Source organism: Nannobrachium achirus (assembly GCF_963921795.1).
Source record: "Nannobrachium achirus genome assembly, chromosome: 11".
In the NCBI taxonomy this organism is placed as follows: Eukaryota; Metazoa; Chordata; class Actinopteri; order Myctophiformes; family Myctophidae; genus Nannobrachium; species Nannobrachium achirus.
The window spans coordinates 57,455,687-57,469,397 of record NC_137820.1 but is presented as its reverse complement, the minus strand read 5'-3'; the positions used below and the strand labels follow the sequence as shown (position 1 = coordinate 57,469,397).

The 13,711-nt window shown below is 42.5% G+C and overlaps 1 protein-coding gene across 1 annotated transcript in view; it reads left to right on the top strand.

Moving 5' to 3' along the window:
• Nucleotides 1-13,711, top strand: part of kcnq1.2 (potassium voltage-gated channel, KQT-like subfamily, member 1.2) — a gene marked incomplete at its 5' end in the record, with an annotated part of 482,784 nt that overhangs the window by 105,913 nt on the left and 363,160 nt on the right. The window contains one exon of the mRNA XM_080737216.1: nt 2,050-2,176. Coding sequence (XP_080593342.1) covers nt 2,050-2,176 — 127 coding nt within the window. The remainder of the gene's footprint in view (nt 1-2,049; nt 2,177-13,711) is intronic.

The window sequence follows — 13,711 nt, the reverse complement described above, 5'->3', positions numbered from 1 at the left end:
TCAGGTATCTTCATCTTTACAACTCTTTTGTTCAACTCTTTCACTCTGTGTCTCTGTCTTTCTCAAGAGGTTTGGTGGAACACTATACCGGGCCCAGTCCTGGGTCCCGAACCACCTCTTGAGAAACGCGGTAATGTGTTGTCCTGTCCAGCAGGGTTTCCCAAACATTTGAAGCTCAAGACCCAAAAGAAAATGTTGCTATTTTTGCTATTTGTGGTTTATTTAAAAATTTTTGGGAGATGGGAAATTACTTTACCTCCCCTTGTAGTCTGAGAGCCGCCAAGGTGGGGTGAGAAATTTCGATATTTTCATTAGGACTATTAGTTGGGTAATAATGAAAATGTCTCAACATTAAACGATTTGCAACAATTTTATATTTCATACACTATGACTGGATTACATTTCTTTTTTCTTAATACTTTTTATTGCAATGATTTCAATTCTTACATTTCATATTTCACATTTTATATCCATAGTTGCAATTATTTTCTTTTCTTTTTTTTTCTATAAATTTACATCTTTTTTTAACACGTGCAAAAAACCCACCACCTACATAACAACACAATAAAAAAACATAAAATGAAAATAAAATAAAGAGGCTTTTTTGTTTGATGTCTGTGTCTAAAACACCCTTGGTCTGAACAAAAATACAAAATAAAATGGACCGAAACAAAAAAAGAGGGATTATGTGGGCATGTTATCCTTATTTAAAAGATAAGCCGCCCACCTTTTTTCAAAAACGTTTTCCTTACCATTAATTTTATATGTCACCTTCTCCATAGAGTACATGTCCTCCATTTTGACTGGATTACATTTCAGTAATAAAAGTTACAGAAAACTACATTTCTGAGCCCAAGAAATTTCCAGTAGTGTATTTCTGGTATGGTCACATATAAACCCCTATAAAAAATTGTTCAATGCTAACAGCCGGTCACTAAAATATTGTCTATATACTGTACATACATTCATTAACTCATTCTGTGCCAATGACTGCTTATGACGGTTTTTTTCCAATAGCCCTGTGTGCCAATGACGGCTTATGACGGTTTTTGTGTTTTTTACATAGGAAAAAAAATAAAATAAAATGTCATTTTTTTTTTTTTTTCTAAAGATGTCAAAATGACCTGAGATCAGAGAGATGCTTTTCTCTGTTTGTGTGTTCGCTCCCTCGTTTAGCTGATTGAGAAAATGTGTGTTCATGTGTGTCCATTCTAGTGGATGGACACTTTTTTTCATTCAAACAGCTCTATCTCTGGAACCATTTGTCCGATTGCCAAAATTCTTTTTGCCACTGAATCACAACAACTGTGTCTGTTTCTGTTATAAAAAAAAAATCTTTTTTTTTTCATTGCATAGTAAAGAAAAACATACAAAATCTCGGCACAGCTACCTTGGAGCCATTTTGGCATCTGGCACAGAATGAGTTAAAGGAGTAGTTCACCCCCCAAAATGACTTTTTTTCTATTGATTACTCATGCCATGGAGACTAGAGTTCAATAATAGTTTTAGTTTTTTTGTCGCATTCCTAAGTGATAACAATAAATTTACCCCCATTCATTCCGGATGGTGACCCGTTTCGAAACGGGTCACCATCCGGAATCAATGGGGGTAAATTTTCTCAAATCAAATTGTTGTCTTAGGAATGTGACAAAAACCAAAAAATATTATTGAACTCTACTCTCCATGGCATGAGTAATCAATAGAAAAAAAGTCATTTTGAGGGTGAACTACTCCTTTAATCCACCTGCTCACCGGCTCTCAGCATTGAGCAATGTTTTGTCAGGGCATTCCACATTCTGGCGCTAGAGTAGTGGAATGAGAATCTTCCCACGTTTGTTCTAAATTTGGTTCTTACCAGATCATGGTTATTCCCTCTACTGTGGTGGCTTTGGGTGTCACTCACTCACTTGTGACCCATAAAAACAGGCCAGCCGCAAACCAAAAAACGGGTTGCACAAACCCTGTGTTTGGGGAAACACTGGCTTTACAGGACATTTTGTTTTGTGATGAAAAGCAGCGCACCTCCTCTCCTCTCCTCTTCCTCTGCAGTGAGGAGGAGTATTGACAACACCTCCATCGCCACCTCCATCGACATCTCCAGGGCCAACAGCCTCACGGACGAGCTGGATTACGTGTCCGAGGACATCCCCCTGCCCGCCATACGGGATACGTCTGAGTAAGTCAACAAGACCACCCTCCTGTCTCCCTCCCTCCCTCCCTCCCATCCATCCATCTGTCCATCCATCCATCCGTCCATCCATCCATCCAGCTACACACACACTGATCCTCCTTTCTTCTTACTGGACAACATCTTCGCTGTTGGGTGGAAACCTTGTATGAAAAAAAAAATAATAATAATAAAAAATACCCTTTTCAGGAATTGTATAACTCTTGTTAGTACTTTTTATTTTTTTCTTCTTTTTTTATTTTATTGGCCATTTTGCATTTCAAACCAAAAGAAAATAACAATGACAAATGTAAAAAAAAAAAAAGAAAAGAATATGTACTCTATAAGTATATATGTCACCGGATGTTAGAGAAACAGGACGGCCGAGAAACGGAGCACTCGCGGTGCCGCACGGGGCGGAACAAGCGGTCGCCCACAACAACGTCCTCCAGGCGGAGCCCATTGGTTGTCCACGACATTGCAAGCGGCGCGAAGGCCAGCGGACCTTGGTCCTGCTCTTCGCCCCCGAGCGCCGCAGGCATTCACCAGTTACGAAGCCGTGGTGAATGCAATCGTTATATTTATGCCCAGGCCGTAAGGCCTGGGCAAGCCCAAGATAAACGCTCATAGTAAGCTAATGGCTAAGCTAATGGCTAAGCTAATGGCTAAACACCGCCCAGCTAGGCTAGTAAATAAAGAAAGGGAGTCGCAAACGAGTGACGTCAGCGCCTGCACTAGTGAATGGCTGTCTATGGGCTGTCGTCACCATCTGGTGGTGATTAGTGTGTGGTGAACGAAACAAGCGCTCTTACAATGAACGTCCTGAGTTACCCAAACATGCTGTAACATATACAAATATAGAAACTAGAATTAATCTCAAAAGAAGGAAACAAAAAACACACACATATATATATATATATATATATTGGTTCAATGTTTATAAAACCCGGACACATTGAACTACTTTCACTTTCTGACTATATTTCAGAATTTGTGAAAACAGCAGATATTGTTTTGCTACTTTTGGCTCTACTCTGTTATACGAACTATATCAAAAAAGTTGAAACACAGAGATACAAGGTTTCCTCCCCGGCAGCGACAAATACCTCACGGGGGTCCGCAGTACCTCCAGGCCTCCTTTTGTTAAGCCCCCCTTCCCCTCTGCCGCCCCCCCCCCCCAAGAGCCCCCTTGTAGGTCGCTCTCTAAATGAAGTCGTTTTTTGTTGAGCTCACTCGAGGGTTAAAAAGGCTCTCGAGGGCCACGCTCTTAACCAGGTACAGAGAGTGTATAAAGGGGATTATCCCTTTAGTCCTTAAGGAAAAAATGTCAAAAAGAAAAGCCCCTCTCTCAGCTGGTTTTGGGGACGTGGAGGTTTGCACCGGATGGCTTTTGTCTGGTCTGACGTGTCGTCAGAGGATTGAGTGGTGGGTAGGGATGGGACGATAGGCGATATTATCGTTTATCTTGATTAAAAAATCGGGGAGATTTAATTAATCGTGATATCGTCCTCCGTCATGCACTGGGAACAATTCACCTTTTATTTGCCGAGCTGCATATCCAGTACCACTTAAACCCTCTATAATTGGTAAAAATGTACTTATAATAATAAGTACACGATAGTCTTTTTTTTTTTTGATTCTCTTATTAATCTCTATGCCAAAAAATAGCCGATCTACAAGCTCAGATCTTGTAGATCTGCTATTTTTTGACCAATGTTCCGCCCCAGGATAATGGATTTGGATTATCGCGATAATATCGCGATTTATTTTCTCACAATAATCGTGATCTGACATTTTCATATCGTCCCATCCCTAGAGGTGTGTTGGTAATAAATGTGAACGAATTGACGCTTGACGTTTATTTCCCCGCCGCGGGACTGCATGGTCAGTGTCGGTGCTGATACTGCAATACGCCGATATTGCCAATAATATATCGATTATCGTGCCTTTTTGTGATTCATGATCATGGCAAAAGTGTTGTCTTGTGTCCTGTGTTAATGACTTGAGCCCTATTTTTATTATTTCAAAGATAAAACAAACGAGCGAAAATAGGCAATCTGCTATTCTTTTTTTTAGCATAAAAAAATGCGTACTATGGTCAAGATATGATATTATCGCCACTATATGGAGGTACAGTATTTGGCCAAGCCCTTCAGCGTGTAGGAGTGAGGCTCCTTTGTTGTCCTAAATGTGATGAAGCGGGGAGAATAACCATGAATTTGAATGAAACAGAAATATCACTTTATCCACAATGAATGTGTATTTAGTCTGTTGTGTGCGTGTGCGTGTGACCTACTTGACGCCTGGTGTCACTATCATAAGATGGTGTTTACATTGGGTGCTGCGTTGGCAGGACTTTGCACCGTCAGCGCCGGTGTGTGTGTGTGTGTGTGTGTGTGTGTGTGTGTGTGTGTGTGTGTGTGTGCGTGTGCGTGTGTGTGTGTGTGTGGTTGTTTGTCCAGGCCAATGCAAGCAAGCGGTAAAGATTGTGAAAGAGCTTCAGCTTTCCCCACGCGGGAAAAAGACCCGCTCGACTAGCTTTTTATTACATCACCGTTAAGCCTCTAATTTACGCTCCGTCGCACGGCGGTGTCGCGTGCCGCCGAGGATGGCAGATCTACCGCCTCATGCAGGCAACAGGTGTGTGTGTGTTTGTTGCTGGTCCAGTTTTGGAAGATGTATATTTGCCTCGTCGACTGTCGTCCGTATCAGAGAATAAGTAGCTGATGTTTTAACTGCTGTTGTTGTGATGCATACACATGTTGTGCTGTCTAAATGTTTGTGTGTTTGTTATCCATATAGCCTACCAAGCTGACATATATTCACGTGTGAAAACCACAGAAACGGCAGATCTACAAGCTTACAACGTGTTACAAAGTGACACGTAAGCTTGAAGATCTGGCGTTTCTGCTTTTTTCATCAGCTATTTCCTATCTATATATTTCTTTTATGTATAAAATTATGAAATATGTCTGTACTTTCTTTGCCCAAGCCTAAAAGGAAAACCAAAACGAAATATATGTATTCATATGTTCAATGCAAATATACAATTGAATCACTAATCAGAATTATTTGTATGACAACTAATGGTCATCTTTAAGTAGGGTTTTGTAATGGTGACTGCCCTGGTGGATGACCCATAATGTCCATCAACAGAATGCAGGGTTGTTACAGGATTAAGATGTTGCAGCCTGTTCCTCATGTGGTTCACAGGTGTGTGTGTGTGTGTGTGTGTGTGTGTGTGTGTGTGTGTGTGTGTGTGTGTGTGTGTGTGTGTGTGTGTGTGTGTGTGTGTGTGTGTGTGTGTGTGTGTGTGTGTGTGTGTGTGTGTGTGTGTGTGTGTGTGTGTGTGTGTGTGTGTGTCCATAATATACAGTCTCACTGTTTACTCCTGTTTACACTCAATTATGTCACTGTCACGGTTTAATTTTCTTAACTACATTACTGGTCATCTTTGGGCGGGTCGGTGTGTCGACTCGAGGTCAATTGGATTTGATTTAATATGGAATCTGGTTCTTGATGGAAGGCCACACACACTATTGGACAGAAACTGTTTGTGTTTAAAAAATATATATATGATCATACTAGAGCGTCACCCAAAAGCATCAAAAGTAGCAGATCCACAAGCTACAAATGTGTCACGAAGCGACGCGTTTTATCTTGTAGATCTGCTACCACAGGTGCGTGCGTGCGTGCGTGCGTGCGTGCGTGCGTGCGTGCGTGCTGTGATGAAGGACATTTCTCCATTGTGGTGGTAATTTTATTTATAAAGCGCCTTTCAAAACAATTGTTACAAGGTGCTGTACAGTCGATACAATGAAATAAAACAAGCATCACAGAGCAAGAATAAAACAGAAACACAAATTATGAAGGAAAAAAGTGCGGAGTGAGACATTTGTTATGGCACAAATTGTCTTCAGACAAACACTGGAAAACGGAGAGACTATATTTGCCACCATGGAGAACGGTTCATCATATGAAAAACATCTCGACTTCAGTGAGTACCGAGTAGTGGAAGTACGAGTACATAAAGCTCAGTCACTAAAGCACAGACGGCGATAAATCCTCTGTTAACATTGTCTTTGGCAACGCGTTATAGCGGGACACGGCCGTAACTAATGTGCTGGACCACAGCTAATGGCAGCAGTCTACCTTACCAGAGCGTCGTATATCAAGTAAAAAATGTGCGGCTGTGAGCTTTTCATCATTTCTAAGTGTTTAGTCCAATAATGACAGAAGTGTGGAGATGCAGTTGACAGCAGTGATTCTGAGAACCTTTTGTACAAAAGTAAGTTGAGGGGGGGGGGGGGGGGGATACAAGAAATACAAAGGGATGGCCAATATTATAAAACTACACACGCACGCACACGCACGCACGCACGCACGCACACACACACACACACACACAAAAAAAAACATCTTTACGAGAACCTTTTCCTCTGTGACTAATAAAGGTTCTCAGAATCCAACACTTTAGGCAAAAACAAGAAGGTTTTTTTAGCTGTTGTTTGTCTTGCTTTCCTTGTCTACTAACAGCAGAATGCTTGTTCCTCTGGTTCAGTCAGTGTGTTGTCGGTCCATGGCCCTGGTCTATGCTCACTGTTTGAATTCCATGGTACTGTGACTACTAGTGACTACCCTGTTCCCTACCCTGGGGACCCAAATATATCACACGGATAGCAAGTTCTTAAAAATAGGCAGTCTTAAAGGTCACACCGCAGCGCGTGGTGAACCTGTAGATCGCCTATTTGATAAGTACTGCTATTTTGGGTGAAGAGACTTGGTGTACTGTAGGCTGAAAAAGATTGCACCGTGCGTGAAGTACAGTGCGCCTCAGGTCCGTTTTACTAAGTATACTACAAGTAGGTCGGGAGTGGCTTATTGTCTGTAAGGAGTCCGTTGCCATTACAATGCGGGAGATGGATTGCTGAGGTGGAGCGCCACACCTACCATCAGCTCCCAGTACTTGCCACACCCAAGCCGTGCTACTCATGCGCTGAGTTGCCCGGGATGGAACCCATGAAACCAACTCTACCGACTGAGCTACCCGGACACCAAGTATAAGTGGTTAAACTGAAGTGATATTGACAAATTCCAAATATTATCAATGCATTCTGAGGCACCCCTGGACTTGCCTCTGTCGTAGATTTCTATGATTATTGCATAAAAATATACTGAGAAAAGAAAGGTTCGAGAAATGTTCAAACACAATCAATATTTATTCAAAAAGGAGCTCCGAGCTGACAGCACTACACCCATCTGGTATAGCCTCCAACTCCAGTTTACAGGTTATACAGCCCTCTTATACACTTCAGAGAGACTTTAAAATAAAGCAGAGTTGAGTTGACAAACATCCACATAAGGTTCTTAGTCAGGAATACTTCAGACAGGACATGACATTCTGGTAACAGGTGAAGGAGTGACTCACACCACAGTTGTTCTTAAGCCTAAAATAAAAGACCCTGACATGACTAATCCAATGACATGACCTCCTGATTACCTTAAGGACAAAACAAAAGTTACATTTTATAAAAATCGACAACACCTCACAGCACCCACTTTGAGAAACCCTGGACTCTTGTCAAGGCAGACCCCTGTGCCAAGGTTGATGTGGATCAGAGTAACGAGTCCAGGATGTTATGTCCACGGGCGACTACGCAATTTTAAGAGGATCCTTGCCTTCATACATTTTAATGGCTGAAATGAAAAACAAATAAACACTTTAAACATTGTATTTATTTTAGAAATAGTTCATCTTTTACTCCAGGCCTGGTGCAAGTTGATGTGTGGTCCAGCCCTATGGAACGTAAGAATGCATGCGCTAATTAAAAACGTATTTAAGATATTGTTTTGATGCCCATATTAACCTTGGGAGTTATTAAGTTGATGTTTTTTCCCCTCCATAGCCTAGGGTAGGACCACACACGGACACATGCCATGCACTTTGTCCCCCTTGAGGAAATGATGTACGAAAATTATTCCTAAAATAAAGAAAGTATTTATTTAATCTTTTTTGTTATAGAGGGCAATTATATTGTATTACGTCTACAGAGACATTACATATAAGGTTATTATTAGCCCTGGAACGCGCCCGAGTCGCGTTCGATTTTAACCACTTCAACCATTATTTTATGCTTTAGCCATTGAAAAATAGCAGATATACAAGCTCACAGCGCGGCACCGAGTGCCGCGCTGCGAGCTTGTAGATCTGCTATTTTTGAAAAATCGTGAAAATGTGTGCAAGTCTTTGAATATCTTTGACCTGATCTTTGACCCTACTTCTAAATCCTTCCTCTAAATCAGCGGTGTCAAGGACCCCCAAAATTACAGGTATTTGGCTGCAGACCCCATCTCAAAATATGTTGTTCCAGGGACCACCCAGAAGCATTTGAGTTACAAATGTTTCGCTTTTAAATAGATATATTCAAAGACTTGCAAAAACAAATCATGATTTTTCAAAAATAGCTGATCTACAAGCTTGCAGCGCAGCACTCTGTGCCACGCTGTGAGCTTGTATATCTGCTATTCTTCAATGTTTAAAGCATTAAATAATTCTAGGCCTAAATGGCTAAATATACAGTAGGATGAAACCCTGAATCTTCTTCCTCTCATTCTGCATTCCTCCAGCTTTCCTTACCTCCTTTCCCTCCATTTCCCCTTCTCTCTCTCCTCTCTCCTCTCCCCGGTCACGCCGATGCTATTCGCTGGTCAGCAGAGACCTCGGAAAAAGTTAGTGAACCCGAGGCATCCCATAATAGCCGTGACCAAGTGCCACTACCTAAACCCTTGTCATAAATCATCTCATAATTTGATAGACCTGCCACTCCTGGAAACTGTGATTCACTTTAGCCAGCTGCCTACTGTATATACTATACTGTCTGCCAGTGTCTTCTATAGTCATTCTCTACTCACTTAGTACTGTATGTGTGTGTTTTTTTTTTTTAGCCTGTGGCTTTCGTAGTGTCTTATTAAATGAATAAGGCTTACAGTAGATTTATTGCGATGCATTGCAGTGAAATGAAATGAAATGAAACGTGTGCCAGTCATGGATGGTGCTTGCTTGCAATAGAAGGAAAAGCATGCACACAGTGCTAACTCCTTTAACATCAGTATTTCAGTACCATGGTTCTCACAACCTTTTTGGAGCTGTGTGAAACACAGGCTCCCTATACGTGGCCGTGTGGGTCTGTGTGTGTGTGTGTCTGTCTGTCTGTCTGTCTGTGTGTCTGTGTGTATGTAGCCTGAACTTCCTAAACTTCGGCACGCCACTAGTCCCACAGTTTTGCCACCACACACTCGCGCCATATGTCAAATCGACCGGCTTACTCGGGAATCGTGGGCTATTACTTTTCTAAGAGAAAGGTTCTATAGTTTAATTGATATTAATTTATTAGTGAATTTATTTTCCCCATTGACTTATAATGGGAATTGCAAAAACTCACATTCAATTATTTGTCTCTCGCAAACCATAGGGGCTAGAGTTTCAAGACTTGGAGAGGAGGTTCATAATGATTTCAAGGATTAAATAAAAAATAATTGTGTCATTTGGCCGCATGGTGGCGCCATAACACCCCACTTTACGTTTTGGCCTGTAACTCTTGAACCGTAGGTCGGAAAATTAAAAATATTTTTTCCCTGGATTCCTTGGGTCATGACGCATCTCCCCATATAGGCCACGCCCATTTGCGCCATGATAGATTTTCCGCCATCTTGAATTTTCTCCAAAACACACTTTTTGCTCCTTTTCCTACATATTTTCTTCAAATGTCACAAAAATCGGTACACATGATCCACACACACACACACACACACACACACACACACACACACACACACACACACACACACACAGCTCCACTTCACACGGGTGTGATTTTTTGTATTTGTTGGACACCCATCTGAAAATGTTTTGTGCCAGGGACCCCTCAGAAGAGAAGATTTACAGTAAATTATTCAAAGGCTTTTCGATATTCTTTTCAAAACATTTAAAAAAATAACATATGTAGAAGTTCGCAGAGCGGCACGAAGTGACGTGATAAGACCAACCTTGGCCCGGGTGCGCGGCTCCAGAAATCCAATAATGAGAAAGAGATTGATGCCAGCACTCACGTAAGTGTCCCCGAGGCACTTCCTTTATTTTATTTCATTTGAAAAGCAAAGAGGTGAACAAGGCAATCGGGGCCTCGTTGTTTTTTCTCCCCGGCTCTATGCCTTCAATCAGCTGATGATTAGCTGTTGCGTTTCGCAGGAGTGCAGGAGTTTTTCTTTTTCTCGTCTTCACGATTCCTGTGTCTATCAGGCCCTCAGAAGTAAAGTAGAAGTGTGCGCGCACGCACGCACGCACGCACGCACGCACGCACGCACGCACGCACGCACACACACACACACACACACACACACACACACACACACACACACACACACACACACAGTGTGATGTGTAGAGAGACAGGAAATGAAGGACGGGGAGGAAGAAAAACAAAACAAAACAAGGCAGCCGTCATCAGACAACCAAAGTGAGGATGTTGCCGTTTATGTGCTCTAATCTAATGCACCATCCGCTCTACCACCACCACCACCACACCCCAAAGCAGGGACGTGCTGGCCATTGGGAAAAGCGGGACAACTCCCGAACGGCCGGTTCATTCTCGGCCGGTTCAGGCCGGGCCATTAGGAAAAAATTAAACTGTTTGCACAAAAGTAAAAATTAAACTGTTTGCACAAAAGTAGTGAAAACAGCAGATCTACAAGCACACAAGGCCTCGCACCGCGAGGCGTTGTGTGCTTGTAGATCGGCTGTTTTCACTAGTTTAAATTATTTTTTAAATGATAAATACAAAACAAACGGTTTTGGACATACCGACTACAACGAAATATAGGCCTAATTCATGTAATTGGCCCACTGGCTTGTCACTTGTCATGATCTGAAATGGCAAATCTTTGAGTAGCAGCAGCGCTATAGAGAGATCTCTCTCTATGGCGCGCAATGAGGGCCTCTCCAACTCTTTTTCCCGGGCTGAATCAGGGGCCCAGCACGTCCCTGCCCCAAAGGCAAATATAAGCATTGCGGCCCGAACCGCTAGCCTTGCAGTACGGCCACCTAGGTTGACTGCTCTTTTAGTTTTTTTTTTTTCGTCCTGTGGACCTCTACTAGTAATTTAGGACAACAAGTCTAGTTCCATTCCGTTGTAGGGGTATCAAAAAAGTGCAAAGATGAGGTGCCCTTCATCAGGGTCCGCTTCCCGCTGAAGCGGACCCTGATGAAGGGCATACGAGGCCAAAACACGTAGGTTGTTTTTAATCCTTGCCATGTATTTCTGAATAAACATTTTTTCTACTTTGAGCTGGACCGAGCTGCCTTGGATCCTTTCTAAGTTCCCCACCTCATCTTTGCACTCTTTTGATACCTCTACAACGGAATGGAACTAGACCTGTTGTCCTCCTAAATTTAAACTATACCCTCTCCAAAGAGCACCGGTTTACAGTTCTTTTTTATCACTCACGGACCCACGCAGCGCTTCTACATCTTTTATCTACTGTATACCTCTACTAGTAACCTCCCACAGGACAGCAGATGGCACTATTCTTTTACGGTGATACTCTAGAATGCATCCATCCAGAGTCCATCCTCTCTCTTTGTTGGGTTGTTAGTTCTCCAGTAGATGTATAAAACCCATGGCTGATGATGAGGTCATACACTGTAGATTGTTATGTCGTGTCAACGTCCGCGACCGTCTCTCGTACAGTACACAAACTGTCACAGCATAAAAGCAGTGATTCTCAACATACAGTATCATATTTTCCATGACCTAAGTCAGTGTATTGCAGAGTTGTTGTGGTTTGTAGCAGCAGCCGTTGCAGTAGATTGGGGACAACATGGCTTTTTGGTGGACACTCCCATAACAGCTGGTTTGTTTGGGTCCCTGCTGACACGCTACAGAGAGGGACAACACTGTCACTTAGCACGCTACAGAGAGCAGGCACACGCAAACATAGACATCAAAGGGAGCTGAAGCCCCTGCCCTTTTACGGTATCTGTCTGTAAAAAGTGCCCTCTCCAGACCATAGATACAGTTTTTACTGGTGAAAGAAATGCAAATGTCCTCTTTCCATGCCATACCTGAAGGCAGCATTTAAAAGAACTGCCTTGTCCAAACTCTCCTGAACTTGAATGCAGCATCTTATGGTGAAAAGAATTGTTACGCCACATCTCCAGTATTCACTTGATTATGCTTCAGTGTGGTATCAAGCACTGAAAATAGCCGACCTCCAAGCTCACAACGTGTCGCAGCGCGACGCTTTGTGAGTTTGGAGGTCTGCTATTTTCGATATTTTCACCAAAAGGCCCTTTCAGAAATCCTTGACTTAGCACGTTATCATTCTGCAGTCATTGCTGCTTCCCTGAGGCACGCACACACACACTCACACATACACGCACAAACACATGCACACATACAGACTCTGTTCACACGCTCACACTGATCGCTACATTGACATGTACGCTCTCAGTGAAACACTCTATGAAAAAAAATATATATAAACACATGAACTCACATTGCTTAGGCGCACACACACACACACACACACACACACACACACACACACACACACACACACACACACACACACACACGCACACACTACGTCCACCGTTACGGTGCATGCCGTTCACACAAGTGACTTAGCTCGGTATATACAGAGTGTAGGGTTTTTCACACAGTCAGGACTTTGATCTAATCTCCATCTGAAATGAGAACGTTTTCATTCTAGATATGAATCTCTATTTAGTTTACATTTGTTTTCATTCACACAGAACTCTTCCTACAGAGCTGGCTTTTTCTCACTCCTCCATTCCGCTCTCTGTTCTGGGATCTTTTTTTTCTTTTTCTTTCTGTACACATTATCCTCAGTTTTATTGAAACTCAAACCATTTTTGCAACATTTCAATCATACAGTATATACTGACTGGAGTCCCCCAGGGATCTAAACTTGGTGCTCTCTCCTTTTTCCCCCCTACACCAAAATCTCTCTGCATTAATTGTGGCTTTTTGTGAGCTTGTAGATCGTCTATTTTAGCAAAGTGCTGGCCACAGAACAGGGACATTAGGATTCATGTGGTTAATTCAAACAACGATTACACAGACCTCACACCTCCGTCGCGCTGCTGATCCGACATACCCACACAGTATGGATATCTCTGTAGCTGTAGGTCCTTGTTCCTTTTATGGCCCATATATGGAGATCGCTGATGTCATCAGTACGTGCCCATATACATGTATGGGCATGTCCCCTTTTGAACCCATATATGGAGCCGACTGATTTGTTTGCGTGTGATGCCACATGGGGACACATTGAGGTTTGTGTGTACGTGCGAGCGCACCAGCATTGAATTTTTACCCCAAACAAGCAAAACTCCTGCAGATCTACAGAACAACAGGTGTGTCAGAGAAGACACCCACTGTCTCCACATGCAAATTAAGACATCTTTTAATGAGAATCACACCGCTCGGGTCCTGACATCAGGTTTATTATCAAATATAACCC